We start from the raw sequence: 15,382 nt of genomic DNA, 5'->3' as shown, positions 1-15,382 counted from the left end.
CAACAAAAGATCTAAGATTTTCCAACTCTAATAAAACTCTCCACTTCTACTTAGAAAGTGCATTATATCAGGAGAAAATAGCCCCTTTACGTGTAAGAGCTATTCCACAGGATAGAAAGTTTTAGTACTACTGACAAACTTAAGGTAGAAAAGGAAAAAATGAGAAAAGATACTGTAAAATGAAAGAGGATACAGGTTGGATTTATACAGTGGAATTATGTATCCTTATATCAAATGGTACCACACTTGCTTTAGTATCTAAGAAATGACATAAGCAATAAGAAAAATACAGAACTTTTAGAATGTCCTATATTGATTTTTACCATATAATATTATATGCCCAATAAATAGAAATCAATATTCATAATTACCTTTCTAATAAAAGTTTAAACCAAATAAAAGTATAAATTATGAAAACAACATATCCATCAAGTTATACTGAATTTCTCTCTTACCAATCATAACCTACAGCAAAAGATGTTTCAATTACAGGAGCAATGAGTTTTGCAGCTGTCATGATGTATTTTTCTGCCATGGCTTTCCTATACCAAACAAACAAAAAAGTTTCATTCAGAAACTTGGCATAAAGAGTTTGGATTTTTTTTTTTAAGTATAAACATTACCTATCAAAGCTAACATACCATGAACATCTACTAAATGGTGGACAGCTACACTAGAAATCTGTCCATAAGTCAGGGTGACAACCATGGCTAGGAAATGGGATTAGAAAGCCATAACTGCCTTCTGGATCAACAGCTCATCTTTTTCTTTTCAAAGCAGGCTCACAAATGGAAGAAGAAAGAAACTCTGTAGAAACACAAGGCTCTGCAGCTGAAGTTACATAACCTGCACTGTCTGTGGACATGAAAGGAAAGGGTAAAAATGACCACTGAATAGTGTGCAGCAAACAGTAAAACTGAATTACTATTTTCTCCATAGGTGTGTCTAATCTGTACCTTTCCTATAAATGGAATCATAGAATATGTAGTCTTTTGTGACTGACTTCTTTCACTTATCACCATAATGCTTTCAGGGTTTGTATGTTCTATAGCATATAGCTGTGATTTCTTTTTATGGCTAAATAATATTCCATTATATGGACAGACCACATATTATTTATCCATTCATCAGCTGTGGGTATCTGGGTTATTTCCACTTTTGGGATATTATGAATGCTGCTGTTATGAACATTTGTGTATAAGCTATTGTGTGGACATATGCTCTAATTTCTCTGGGATATAAACCTAGGAAAGAAACTGCTGGGTTAAGTATGAGGAACCTTTGTTGAGGAACCTTTGGAGGAACTTTCAAACTGGTTTCCAGGCTATACCATTTTACATTCCTGCCACCAGCATACAAGATTTCAATTTCTCCGCATCCTCACCAACATTTGTTATTATCTGCCTTCTTGATTACAGTCATACAAAGGGGTATGAAGTGGTATTTCATTGTGGTTCTGAGCTGCATTTTCCTAAGTATTTAACTTAAGCAACTTTTCATGTGCTTATTGGGCATTCACTTATCTTGAAGAAATATCTATTCAGATCCTTTGTATGCTTTTAATTGGTATTTTATTAACTGGCTTTTTTATTACTGAATTGGAAGAGTTCTTTATATATTGGAGAAATAAGTCCCATTTTGGATACATGGTTTGCAAATATTTTCTCCCATTCAGTGGATTGTCTTTTCACTTTCTTGATAGTGTCTCTTGAAGAATGAAAGTTTTTAATTGTGATGAAGTCCACATCACAATTTTTTTTTGCTTTTAGTGTGCTTTTGGTGTCATATCTAAGAAGTCAGTGCCTAATACAAGATCAATAATATTGTTTTTTCCCCCTAAGAATCCATAGTTCTAGGCTCTTACAGTTAGGTCTATGATCCATTTTGAAGTAATTTCTGTGTATGGTATGAGAGAGGCCCAACTTCATTCTTTTGCATGAGGATATCCAATTGTCCCAGAGCCATTTGTTGAAAAGGCTATTTTTTCTCCATCAAATTATCCTGGCACTATCATTAATTATAAATTATAAATGCAAAAGTTTATTTCTGGGCCCTCAATCCCATTCCAATGATTTCTATATCTATCCTTATGTTACTAGCATAAAGTACTACCACATTTAGTGTAGTTTTGTAGTGTGAGTCCTCCAATTTTGCTCTTCTTTTTCAACATTGCTTTGGCTATTTTGAATCCCTTGGATTTCTGTATGAATTTTAGGATCAACTTGTCACTTTCTAAAAAACCACTACTGGGATTTTGATATGGATTACATTGTGTCTATAAAATAATTTGGGAAGCACTGCCATCTTAACATTAAGTGCCTATCCATAAAAATGTGATGTCTTCCCATTTACTTAGCATATCCTTTAGGAATGTTTTATACCTTTCAGAGTATAAGTTTTACATTTCATTTGTTAAACTTATTCCTAATTATTTTTATGCTTTTGTAAATGTAATTATGAATTTCATTTTGGATAGTACATTGGTTGTGTATAGTATACGTCTAAAGTATTGATTCTTAATATATCGATCTCTTACTCTGCAAGCTTGCTGAACTTATTAGTTGTGATTGCTTTTTAGTGGATTCTAAAATTTTATGTAGGATAGTCCACGTACAAGACTATATGATCTGTAAACAGAGATAATTTTGCTTCTTCCTTTCCAATCTGGATGTCTCTTTCTTCCTTTTCTTGCCTAATTTCCATGGGTAGGACCCCAAATGCAAAGTCGAATTAGTGACAGAGAATATCCTTATATTGTTCCTGTTCTAAGGGGGAAAGCATTCAGTCTTTTGCCACTAAGAATGTCAAATTGGGTTTTTCATAAATATTCCTTTATCAGATTGAGGAAGTTCCTTTCTATTCATAGCCTGTTGAGGTTTTTTGTTTGTTTACCATGAAAGCATATTGGATTTTGTCAAAAAAATTTTGTTTTATACTGAGATGATGATGTGGTTTTGTCCTGCATTCTATTGATATCCTCTATTATTACTCATTGGATTTTACACAGGAAACCAATTTTGCATTCCTAGGATAAATCCCACTTGGTCATGGTACACAATTCCTTTTGTATTTCATTTGTATTTTTGGTTTACTAGTATTTTCTGTAGGATTTCTGCATCTATATTTATAAGATATTGATCTATTGTCCCCCCCCCCTTTTTTTGTATTGTCTTTGTTTTGTTTTGGTATCAGGGGAATACCAGACTCATAAAATGAACTATTTTCTGGAAGAAGTTGTGGAGAATTGATGTTAATTCTTTTTTAAAGATCTGCTAGAATTCTCTAGTAAAACCATATGGGCCTGGAGATTTCTTTTTTGGGAGGTTTAAAACTACAAGTTAAATATCTTTAATATTTACAGTGCTACTCAAATGATCTATTTCACATTGGGTGAGTTGTGGTCATTTGTGTTTTTCAAGAAAGAGGTCCATTTTGTCGAAGTTATCAACTTTGTGGTGTAGGGTTGTTTGTAGTGTTCCCTTATTATCCCTCTGATGTTTGCCAAGTCTGTAGTGATATCTCCTGTTTTGTTCCTGATATCGGCAATCTGTCTTCTTTCTTCTTTGTCAGTTTTGCTATAAGCTTATTCATTTTATTCATCTATTTAAAAAATCAGCTCTATGTTTCACTGATGTTTCTTTCTTTTCAATGTCAATGATTTCTGTTCTTTATTATTTCTTCCTTTGGCTGATTTTTCTTTTCTTTTTCTAGTTTATTAATCTGGCAGCTTAGGTTATTAAGACTTTTCCATTATCATTCTAATTGCTTTCCCTTAAGGTTGTTTTTCACTGCCTCCTTTCAAGACTTTGTCTTTAATTTTCAGAAGTTTAATCATGATGTATTTTCACATGGATTTCCTTGGGTTTATTCACTTTGGTATTTATGTAGTTTCTTGTATTGTATATTTATTTCTCTTGCCAAATTTGGGGAGTCACCAGCCATTATTTCTTTAGTCCAATCTCTTTCTCCTCTCTTAGACACTGATGACACAAATTATAGATCTTTTGTTATTGTCCCAGATGTCACTTAGGCTTTGTTCATTTCTGTTTTTACTCTATTTTCTCTCTGTTATTCAGATTGGGTAATTTCCATTTTCCACATTCCAGTTCACTGAATCTTTCCATATCCCCTTTATTCTCCTGTTGAGCCTATCCACTAATGTTCATAATCACTTGTTGAAGCATTTTTTATCATGGTTGCTTTAAAATTTGTCAGATAATTCTGACATCTCTGTCATGTCAGTGTTGGCGTCTATTGATTGGATTTTTCATTTGGTTTGAAATCATCCTGGTTCTTGGTATGATGAGTATTCTTGGTCAAAACTTGGGACATTTCTGTATTATAATACTCCAAATTTTTATTTAAATCTTCTATTCAGCTGGCTTTTTTGACACTGCTCCAGCAGGCGAAGAAGAGATAGCACCTCATTATCATCAAATAATAGATGTTTAGCTTCCCCACACGACCTCCTTTGACAATAACCAAGGTGGGAAGAAGTCCTTATTTCTGCTGGGTGGGGCAGGAGTTCCTGCTTCTGCCATGGTCCCTACTGACATCACAGTGGGGTGGCCTTGTTACCACTGAATGATGATGAAAAAGTTCTGACTCTCCATTGTTTTCTCTGACACTAGGAGAGAGGGGGAGTGCCTCATTACTGCCACATGGAGTGGAATTCCAGGCTCCGCATGTGCTGTCTGTTGATACCACAGAATGGTGGGACTCATTAAGGGCCTGTCAGATTAAAGTCCTGATTCCCTACTTGGACTTTTGGGGTATGGGTGTCTCTTTATAGCTTATCAGGGTGGAGGGGAGCTCACTGCCATGTTGTTCCTCAGGTCCTGAGGTCCCTTGCTGATCTGCCCTTTTCTCTCCATGTTTCTTCTTATATTTGTTTTATATATAATTTCCAGGGTTTTTATTTGTACTTAGTGGGAAGAACGGGGAAAACTATGTCTACTCCATCTTCCCAGAAGTATTTTTAATATTAAACTAATTTCTAAAAATTAAGGGCCTTCTATTCATATAATGGAATATTATTCAGCCTTAAAAAGGAAGGAAATCCTGTCACATGCCACAACATGGATGAACCTTGAGGACATTATGATAAATGTAATAAGCCAGTCACAAATACTGTAATTCCATTTACACGAGGTAAATAAAGTCATTTCATAGCGACAGAAAGTGGAATGGTTGTTGCCAGGTATTGGGGGCAGGGCCTAGAGAATTTTTCAATGGGCAGAACTTCAGTTTGAGAAGATACAGAGTTCTGGGGTGAAATAGGTGAAGAGGATTAAGAATAAACTTATCATGACTAATGTATAGGATTGCACACCTGAGATTAATATAACCTTAATGACACTGGAATTAAAAATGAATAAAGAAACAGAATTAGCAAATGACCCAACACTTTCACACACACTCATACACATGGCTTCTGAAGACTGGTTATAAAACAATGTGAATGCACATAACATTACCAAACCATGAAGTCTTATGCACCATAATGATGGCAAATTTTATGTTATGTGTATTTTACCACAATTAAAATAATTAAGGGCCCTTTATCATGTGATATACTCCTAATATATATACAGTAAATATTAGAACTTTCAAACAATACTTGGCAGAGACTAGGTACCATATTGGAGGAAGGAAGAAATAAGTACAATTCTGTCTTTGGGAGATGAAATTTAATTGGGAAGCTGGGCAAAAATACATAAAAATATAATTTTTTAAATAAAAGTAATATAAGCAAAGTTTTAATATTGCACCAAATGCAGAGGGAAAGCAAATTACAAGAAAATAGTAAGAGTTATTAAGTAAGAATAATTGGGATCAGCCTGAGGACAGTGATTATCTTCAAGGCAATAAGAGAATCTAGTAACTATGTATAGAAATGGTGAAATAATAGCCTTATTGGAGAAATATACTGAATATAACAAGTTTTGAGAGAAGTAATCAGAACATACATTCAACTCTTTTACAAAAATTAAACCTATGTTACTAAGGCACAAAATATTACCTTTCACGTTCCATTTGCCTTAGATGATCATTTTTTATAGCTTCAATCACTAAGTTAGTATGTGGATCATCCTGGGAAAATAAAATTGAAGAAAAAATGATAAATTAAGAAGTAAATACCAAGAACTTGGATTTCTAATCAACCTCACCACTAAGCAGTTACATAAAATGGAGAATAAATTAATCTTTCTAAACTATTTTCCCTTACATAAAGTAGAACTTTTCTTCTCATTTCTGATTAACAATGACATTCTCCTTGAACAAAGAGATTCTGAGCAACTGATAAAATGTCAGACTGGATAGAATAGGACTAGGTACCCAGAACTGTGTGATATTATAAACTCTAAACTCAAATATAAATGTTATAATGATTATCAAATTCCTTAATAATCAATATCTCTACTCTCTATTAAAAATATAGATTTTTTCATAATATATTTTTTCTCAATATGAAAATAATATATAGCAATTAATATTTACATAACACTTACTATGTTCCAGGTATTGTTTTAAGCATTTCACATGCATTACCTCATTTAATCCTCACAACCCTGTAAGGTAGGTTATTATAATTAGAGTCTTATATTATGTATAAAGGAACTAAAGCATAAGAAAAGTAAGTACTGAGTGATGGAGCCAACCACTATGCTGTAATACCCTTATAATCTATTAAGTAAATGTATTAAGTTCAATTTATGAAATTGGCATTATTATACCATTTTTTTAAAAAGATTTTATTTATTTACTTGACAGAGAGAGAGAGACAGCCAGCGAGAGAGGGAACACAAGCAGGGGGAGTGGGAGAGGAAGAAGCAGGCTCCCAGTGGAGGAGCCTGATGCGGGGATTGATCCCACAATGCCGGGATCACATCCTGAGCAGAAGGCAGACGCTTAACGACTGAGCCACCCAGGTGCCCCTATTATACCATTTTGATCTATAAATAAAGGCAATTTCATATGGTTTGGCTTAATATGAAATAATATAACAGTATACCAATACTTTATATGTAAACACCTGAAAAATATTTTAAAAGTATTAAGAAAAATTATCTCACTGCCTGGAAACTATTTCTATTTTGGTGTATTTCCTTTCAGTTTATGTTCATGTATGGGTGTGTGTGTATCTTTTTTTTTTTCACTTGATTTTTCACTTGACATTGTATAATATTTCCTCCTCAGGTCTCTGAAAATATGACTTTTGCATTTTGCTCCACTCTATGCATAAGGATAGGAATTCTTTTCACTTTTGATCTATTTAGTATACATAGTTTTAGTTTCCTCTGTCCAAAAATGACTGAAAAAAAACCAGTGGGGAAAAAATGTTTTAGGGGTTCCTTGGTCAAGATATTATTCTTAAAGAATGGCATATAATCTTCTATTTTGTAAGATTTCCTCTTTTTTCACTAAAATTGTAAAGTTAGTCTTTAACTATAATCTCTAGCCCTATTTCAACAGAGTCCCATTCTCAACATAATTTAAATAACAAATGAAACGATAAAAGCACATTAATTAAATTTAATTAAAACATTAATATAGGGCTAGGAGAAATGTAAAAAGTCATCCATCCCAACTCTTTCATTTCTAGAAACAGAAAAGCATGGATAACTAGTAGCTGGATACACAGCAGGCTTCTTCATACTCACACTTGGTGAAATATATTTATCATCTTCATCAATTTCTAATGGAACAGCAATCAATTTTTGAAATGCCTTCTTCATTTTGTCTCGATCTCCAACAGCAAAGTAACTAAGAATTAGGTTGAAACCTGCCTTCAGATTTGGTGCCATACTCATGATGTGCTCAAATGAATTAATGGCATCTGAATACTGACCAGTTTTTATAAATGTAACACCAATGTTCTGCATGATTTTAATCCTAAAGAAAAACAAACATGGATAAGCTTTAAAAGTCTCAATTCTTTAGTATAGTAGTCAAGACATTCCACAGATGGTTTCCTTCTTTTCTTTCCCACTTTTTATTTTGTTTTGTTAAAGCTTTATTGAGGTTTAACTTAAATATCATAAAATTCACTTGTTTTAAATATACAATTCAGTGAGCACTGCTATATCTATACAGCTGTGAAACTATAACCACATTCCTATTTTAAGCCATCTCCATTACCCTAAAAAGAAAACCTGTGCCCATTGGCAGTCACTCCCCATTCTCATCTTCTACCCTAGGCAATCATTAACCTACTTTCTGTCTCTCTGGATTTGCTTTTTCTAGACATTGCATGTAAATGCAGTCATATATATTTCATATCTGCTTTCTTTCAAGTAGCATAATCTTTTGAAGGTTCCTCCATACTACAGCATATATCAGTACTCCAAGCCTTTTATATTTCCAAATAGTATTCCACAGTATGAATATACCATATTTTATTTATTCATTCCCTACATGACAGACATTTGATTGTTACCACTTTGGGGCTATTATGAATAATGCTATGAACATTCACACATAATCCTTTGTGACAGCATGTTTTCATTTCTCTTGGGCATATACCTGGTAGTGGAATTGCTGGTCCACTGGTAAATTTGTGTTTAACTTTTTAAAAAACTGCCAAATTATTTACCAAACTGGGTGCACCATTTTATATGCCCAATGTATGAGGTTTCCAATTTCTCTACATGCTCTTCAATACTTATTTTCAGTCATTTGATTATGGCCATTATCATAGATGTGATCCCATCTTATTTCTAACCACTCCTCAACATAATACCTGTTTTAACTAAATTCGTTTATTCATAATTCTCTGATCAGATCATGAATACTGTTATTTCTTTGACTCTTCTCAATTTTCTCTTTGGAATATTACTCCTTCTCCCTTTGTCACATAAGTGACCTATCACAAGTACACTTCCTTCATAAAGCCTTTCCTGACCATTCTTATTCTTAATAACCAGTCCCTCGACTTAGTTAACTACAGCACCTCTTGATTATTGATAATTAAGCACTTGACATAAACTATCTAATATTATTATCTTTTTCTACAATGCTCAAAATCTTGGCCTCAACTGATTTAAAAGTACCTGAGGGTATTGTGTCCTACAAGCTAGATATTTCCCAATGATACATTATTCAAAAACAAATGATCACTAAAGGTGGCATTCACAAATAAATTAACTTTCACAAAGGCATTGTACTAAGCCTAGGGAAAATTATAATCAGTAAATATCCTGGAAATCTTCTATGATATCAAGGTCATTACCAGACCATAAGGTAATTTACTGTTTCTGCTCTTGAAATATTGTATGAATAGAAAATATTCTAGCTTCTTCCTCCTCTGCCCTCTTCTAAGATTCAAATGCAAACTCTTCCTTAATTATTTCATTCTCAATCTACAGCAAGAATATAAGGTGGTTTTAATTTCTAGCCTATAGGAATTAAGACATTCTAAAGTCTGTTAAGTTCTAAAGGACTGCTGTTTTGATTTTATCTTGGCAGTGACTTTTATTTGCTGCTAATGGCCTGCTAGGTTATCCCTTATACAGGCCAATTAGCTTTGTTTTATTTCAATTATTACATATTTTGTCTCTAACCTTTAACTTGCCGTTATATAAATGTGTGCAAGTAGTCAATAGGGGGAAAACCCCAAAATGCTACAGATACAACATAAATCTAACACCTCACATGTACAAACACCTCAAAACATTCAACCCACCGATGACAGGTCAGAAGAGTTATCTTTTTTCTGAAAAACAACACTTAGATTTCATCAAGTTATCATTATGTAAACTTACCTCATTTCTTTATGGACACTTGGAATTTGATCTAGTGCCATTCGGTAGAATTTAATGGCTTTGGAATAATTTCTTTGCTTTAAATAAATATTTCCCATATTCACTTTCAATCTCCCTAATAAAAAAATAATTAATATATAATATTCTATTTTTGTCACTTTTTCTGTATTTTAGATGACCTTAATTCATATTCTTTGAAACTTCTCTCAAGGTAGGACGCTTCAGACACTACCTAAAATTCTCACTTTAAATGAGTTATACAATTTCATGTATCTACACACTAATCTTCTGTAAGGAAATGGAACTTAAGACAGATGGGGTCCTGAAAATATGGCTAGAAAACAAGTGATTTACATTATAAAACTGGAATTGCGTTATTCTAAAAAAAATGGGATTTAAAAATTAGATTCAATAATGCTACACACATTTTAATATATTAAAGAAAATGATATTCTGATAAACTTTAATACTACTACCAAAAAATTACACAATATAAATGATACATATAAACTATAGTCTCTTGGGGATAAGTTTATAAGGAAAGCATTTTTTTAAAGACTTTATTTACTTGGGAGAGAGAGCGCATAAGTAAAAGACAGCATGAGAGAGGGGTAGGGGCAGAGTAAGACAGAGAAGCAGACTCCCCATTGAACAGGGAGCCCTAAACCAGGCTCAATCCCAGGACCCCCGGATCATGACCTGAGCCGAAGGCAGCTGCTTAAACAACTGTGCCACCCAGGCGCCCCTTGGGAAAGCATGTTTGATGGGATTGCAATGGCTCATTCTACTTGTGACGACAGAATACATTTTTTGTTTACTGTTAGGTAATATACCCCACACCAACTGTATTTCTTCATTTGTATTTCTGTGGATTTTCATATAAACAGTATCTTTAAGGAGGACACTTCCATATAAACACAAATTTGTTTAAAGCATAGATTATGATAAGGAAACATAAAGTGGGGAAATGTAAATTAACACTACAAAAGAACTATACTCAGGGTGCCTGGCTGGCTCAGTCAGAAAAGCATGAGACTCTTGATAACTTTTGATCTTGGGATTGTGAGCTTGGGCCCCACATTGGAGATTACTTAAATATATAAACTTTAGGGAAAAAAAAGAACTACACTTACTGGGAAAATTGACTATATATACTCACCTGCATTGCTAAACATCTTATTTTTCACTATAACTTGATATGTGTTTAGTGCTTCAGCATACATTTCATTAGCTGAATATTGACTAGCCAAGTTGAAAAGAACCTAAGGAATAAACATTGCAAAAACACATGTAATGACCATTTTAGGCCCTTTTGACTATAATCTTTTCAGAGAATAAACTTGTATTGTTAATGTTGCTAGTAATAAAAGGAGTAAGTAAGATAGTGGGCCAAATTTTCTTTGTAAATAAAAATTAAACATTATGTGGAAATACCTTAAGGCTTCATTTGTGTACTTCTATATATGCAAAACTGTAAAAAGTATTTCTCCATATGCAAAATCATAATTTAAGTCACTAAGTTATAGAAACTTATCTTCCTACAGGTAAAAAAAATAATTAGAAATTGTTCCCTAAAGATTCCATGGAATTTAAAGATATTAGCTACCCAGAGTGTACATTTAAAAATTCCTATTCAAGTTTCAAATGCCCTTTTTTTCCATTTATTTGGCAGATGAACACTTCTTCCACTAAAAATACACCCTTTTAAAACACCAGTATAAACATCAAGTGTCTTTTCAGAACAAAAACATTTCTGTAAGAAATTAGCTTTTGTTTTTTTCACTACCCTCACAGAACATTGTATTATTTACCTAGTTGAAGTTCTTGAAAATCACAAACCAAAAGTCCACATTAGAATCTCATTAAAGTAACCACACTAAAAACAGAGTGTAAATGTTAGCCATCTTCCAGAAATAGAGTCATTGGGTGGTGGGTTTTCAGGTATTTCCTAAGTTATTAAAAACTAATTAATTAAGTAAAAAAAAATCTTTGCACAGAACAAAGAGTACCTCATGAACTTCATAAAGATTTCTCTTAATCGAATTCTGAGCACCTAAGGTCCAATAAGATTTACAATGGCCAACTGAATTTAAATAAAAAGAAAAAGAAAAAAGAAAATAGTCTTTTTAAAAATGAAAAAAAAGCCAGAAAAAAAGAAAAAAAAAACTTTTGGAATCTACAAATCCTAGCCAAAATAATTTTACTCAACAGGTATTTTACACTTACTGAGTAAGTTAAATCCAAATTGATATTTTCTGGAGTTGTAACTTGTTCTCGTTGTCTCACCAAGACTCTCTCTTTTCTTCCCGCATCTTTTGCCTTTTCTAAGGCCTGAAATCAAGTTTATACTTTGTAAATTCCTTTAAGCATTCATTATGAGCATTTTATGCATTTGGGAGATATTTGCACGAAGCTTAGTTGGATGCCTTATACTTTCTTGGATTCCCAGGATGCCCTCCTGTGCTCTTACAATAAACTCTCCTTGAAAACAAAAGAACCCAGAGTATTTGTTTCAAGTGGAACTCACCATCATAAATGTCATTGTGTTTCCCCCACTGCTCTCCAGAAAGAAGAGGAAGTATGAGTGATAAAATGGAGAACTTATTAGCCCCAAGTCGAGTTTCTTTATCACTACACCTTCCACCACCATTTAGATTTGACCCTACATATTTTCTTCTTTTTCCCATCCAATCCTGAGTCTTTGGGTATTTTAATTCCAACTCATCTGATAGAAATTTAGATGGATTTCTTTGGTTTCTGGGATGCTCCACAGAAAGTCAAAGGATAACTGCTATCCAATAGTACAACAAATGTTTACTTAGTTTGGCTCTTACAACCTACTCAGAATGCCAAGAACCTTTTGTTGATTTCCACCAAGAGACTAACCATAGACAGATTAATTTAACATGGGAGTTTTTTTTTTTTTTAGAGCTAGATAAAAAAGCACCTGTTCTGTGAGCAATAAAAGTAGCTTTTATACCGAACAATTCTAATGCTATTCATTAATGTGATAACTAAGCCACAGAAATTAATTTATACGGTATGACAAAGTAATGAGAACAAATCAAATTAAGAGAAAATATTTATTTTAAAAAGATTTTATTTATTTATTTGAGAGAGAGAGTGAGAGAGATCACAGAGGGAGAGTGTGAGGGAGAAGCAGACTTGCAACTAAGTGGAGAGCCCTATGCCGGGCTCAATCCCAGGACCCTGAGATCATAACGTGAGCTGAAGGCAGACGCTTAACCTACTGAGCCACCCAGGCATCCCGAAAATATTTAATTTTTTTTTTTAAAAAGCACTAGGGATGGCTGGGTGGCTCAGGCGGTTAAGCATCTGCTTTCGGCTCAGGTCATGATCCTGGGGTCCTGGGATGGAGTCCCGCATAGGGCTCCTTGTTCAACGGGGAGCCTGCTTCTCCCTCTGCCTGCCGCTCCCTCTGCTCGTGCTTTCTCTCTCTCTCTGACAAATAGATAAAATCTTTAAAAAAAAAAAAAAAAGCACAAAAACCAGAGTTGGACTCCCAAAAAGCAAACCACGATTTTGCAGCTTACTTAGGAAAGAATATTTTGGGGTAGCGAGGCTTAAATAAGAAAGCAGCCCTTAGTACTGCATGTGGACTATGGTAGCTATGCCTTTCAGCAGGCTATGAGTCTAATCAAATAGTCAACCAGGCTGCAAAATTTAATCAACTGTTCCACCCGAATTTGTTTTCCTATTGAAATGACTGATGTCAAAAATTACAAAATCAGTCAACTATTTTGATATGAGAGTTTTTATGAAGCAGCTGCCTATGTTTTCAAAAACTGCTTTAGTGAAAACTCTAAGGCCTGTCAACAGCAAAAAAAACCCTATGTTTTTTTTCTATTCAGGTATCCCTAACTTTTTGAAAGTTCATATAACGCCACTCTGCTTTAATGAAAGACCTACATTAGCACCTGTTTTTGCTAACTGAAAGAAATGTGAAGAGGATTTTTGCTTTTACCAAAAAAGGCAAGAACTGAAATAGTGTGCAACATTGGTTTTGTAGCAAACCCTTCCAGAGGCAGGGCACACCCCCAGCATCGAGAGTAGCACCGCCACACTCAGCATCTCGGCATCAAGCCAGCAGAGCTCTGAACTGTCTGTGAGCATCTGTGCTTTATTTTGATTTATTCTGTGCATCCATTGGCAAGATGTGTCCCAAGATATCAGAAAAGCCTAAGAAAGGTTAGTTTTTGGGTCTAGGAACGCTCAAAAAATTTTCAATATAAATTCATGATAATTGATGACACTTCGGCTTATGAAAGGGTTTGCTCTACTTCTGGATAGTGGGGAATACCTGGAGATGTGCTTTGTATTTGTGCAGATACATATGACACACACTTCACCATCTCGAATCCTATAAGTTCATGAACTTACCAATTTTAAGTCTCCACAACTGTTGGCAATACAGCTTTCTTCTACCAATTCATTTACTTTCTTCTCTAATTGTCTAATCTTTTCTTCTGGACTATTAAAGAAAAATCAGGTTTACTCTGACTCATTCAAGCACTAGTAATACATATTAAAATTTAATTTACCTGTAACATTGTCCATTTTGTGCTTTTATAAGAATAGGTTACAGATAAGACAAATATATAAATGGCATTAAAGAGCAAGTGTATTATTTTTAATAATTATATAATTAATAACAGTAAAAATAACACTTTTTGGTTAATAAAAGTAAAGATTTACTTAGCACAAGTGTAATTTAACACTGAGCCAAATGCTTTACCCTAATTATGTCATTTAATCCTCCCAATAATATTTGACATAAATACTACCATAATTTTCATTTTACTGATAGGGAAACTGAGGTTTAGAAAGTTAATTATTAAGCCCAAGATCATACAACTAGTTAAGTTATAGAGCCAGGATTTAAACATAAGTAATCAAAGACCCATGCTATTACATTATCATCCCCAAAAGAAAGTAGATCTTTTCTTCAGAGCCTATGACAAATGAAAACTTTACTTTATGGTGAAGAAAACTGAAGCCCCCATAAAAGAGTGAAAATTATTATTACTTACTACCAGTGGGTACTCTAGAGAATATTTCCAGCAATGTGAAGAAGTTAAAAAATCCTGATTCCATTAGTAGCAAACACAGTACTCCCAAATCAGTCCCATTTCAAAAATAGCATTAATGTCATTTTGCTACCACTTTCTTCCAGCAAAATATCACAATACTCTGAATATACATCAGTTTCTAAATAAAATTTTACTAGGAATATTTCAGAATACACAGTAGTTCTCTTAACTCTCTTCAAATGGACTTTTAAAAAAATATAGGAATAAATTTAATAGTCTAGCTTTGTCTATAGAGTCATATTTTTTGGTAGAATTTGACTACAAATTTAGTCAGGTGGGATACAAATTTTATTAGTTTACTTAAAACTTGCAAAATTCTATCTGAGCAATGAGCATAATAAATGATGTTTTATAAAGGTTACAACAAAGTAGAGAATTCTATTTTATAGTCCAAAACACTCTAATAAATGTCTTCAAGTATTGCTTACAGATAATTAAACCTAAAATATAAATATGAAATTTTAAAGTTATAAATGTTATAAACACACTAGAAGTAATTACCCTGTC

General features: G+C 33.5%; 1 protein-coding gene across 4 annotated transcripts in view; it reads right to left on the bottom strand.

Annotated features, from left to right (window-relative positions):
- IFT88 (intraflagellar transport 88) overlaps positions 1–14,254 on the bottom strand; it is a 116,896-nt gene extending 102,642 nt beyond the window's left edge. For 2 of the 4 annotated variants that reach the window (XM_034664959.1, XM_034664960.1), the window contains exons 1-7: positions 14,166–14,254; positions 11,991–12,095; positions 10,924–11,026; positions 9,765–9,879; positions 7,665–7,896; positions 6,023–6,093; positions 456–542 (exon numbers count right to left, since the gene is read on the bottom strand). In XM_034664959.1, coding sequence (XP_034520850.1) covers positions 456–542; positions 6,023–6,093; positions 7,665–7,896; positions 9,765–9,879; positions 10,924–10,987 — 569 coding nt within the window. In that variant the 5' untranslated portion in view covers positions 10,988–11,026; positions 11,991–12,095; positions 14,166–14,254. Of the gene's footprint in view, positions 1–455; positions 543–6,022; positions 6,094–7,664; positions 7,897–9,764; positions 9,880–10,923; positions 11,027–11,990; positions 12,096–14,165 lie in introns of those variants that run through there. The other 2 variants (XR_004626665.1, XM_034664958.1) reach the window with 1 other exon arrangement.
- Positions 14,255–15,382: the final 1,128 nt, after the last annotated feature.

The sequence above is a fragment of the Ailuropoda melanoleuca genome, chromosome 7, assembly GCF_002007445.2.
Source record: "Ailuropoda melanoleuca isolate Jingjing chromosome 7, ASM200744v2, whole genome shotgun sequence".
NCBI classification, from domain to species: domain Eukaryota; kingdom Metazoa; phylum Chordata; class Mammalia; order Carnivora; family Ursidae; genus Ailuropoda; species Ailuropoda melanoleuca.
This window is presented reverse-complemented; position numbering and strand designations above follow the sequence as displayed.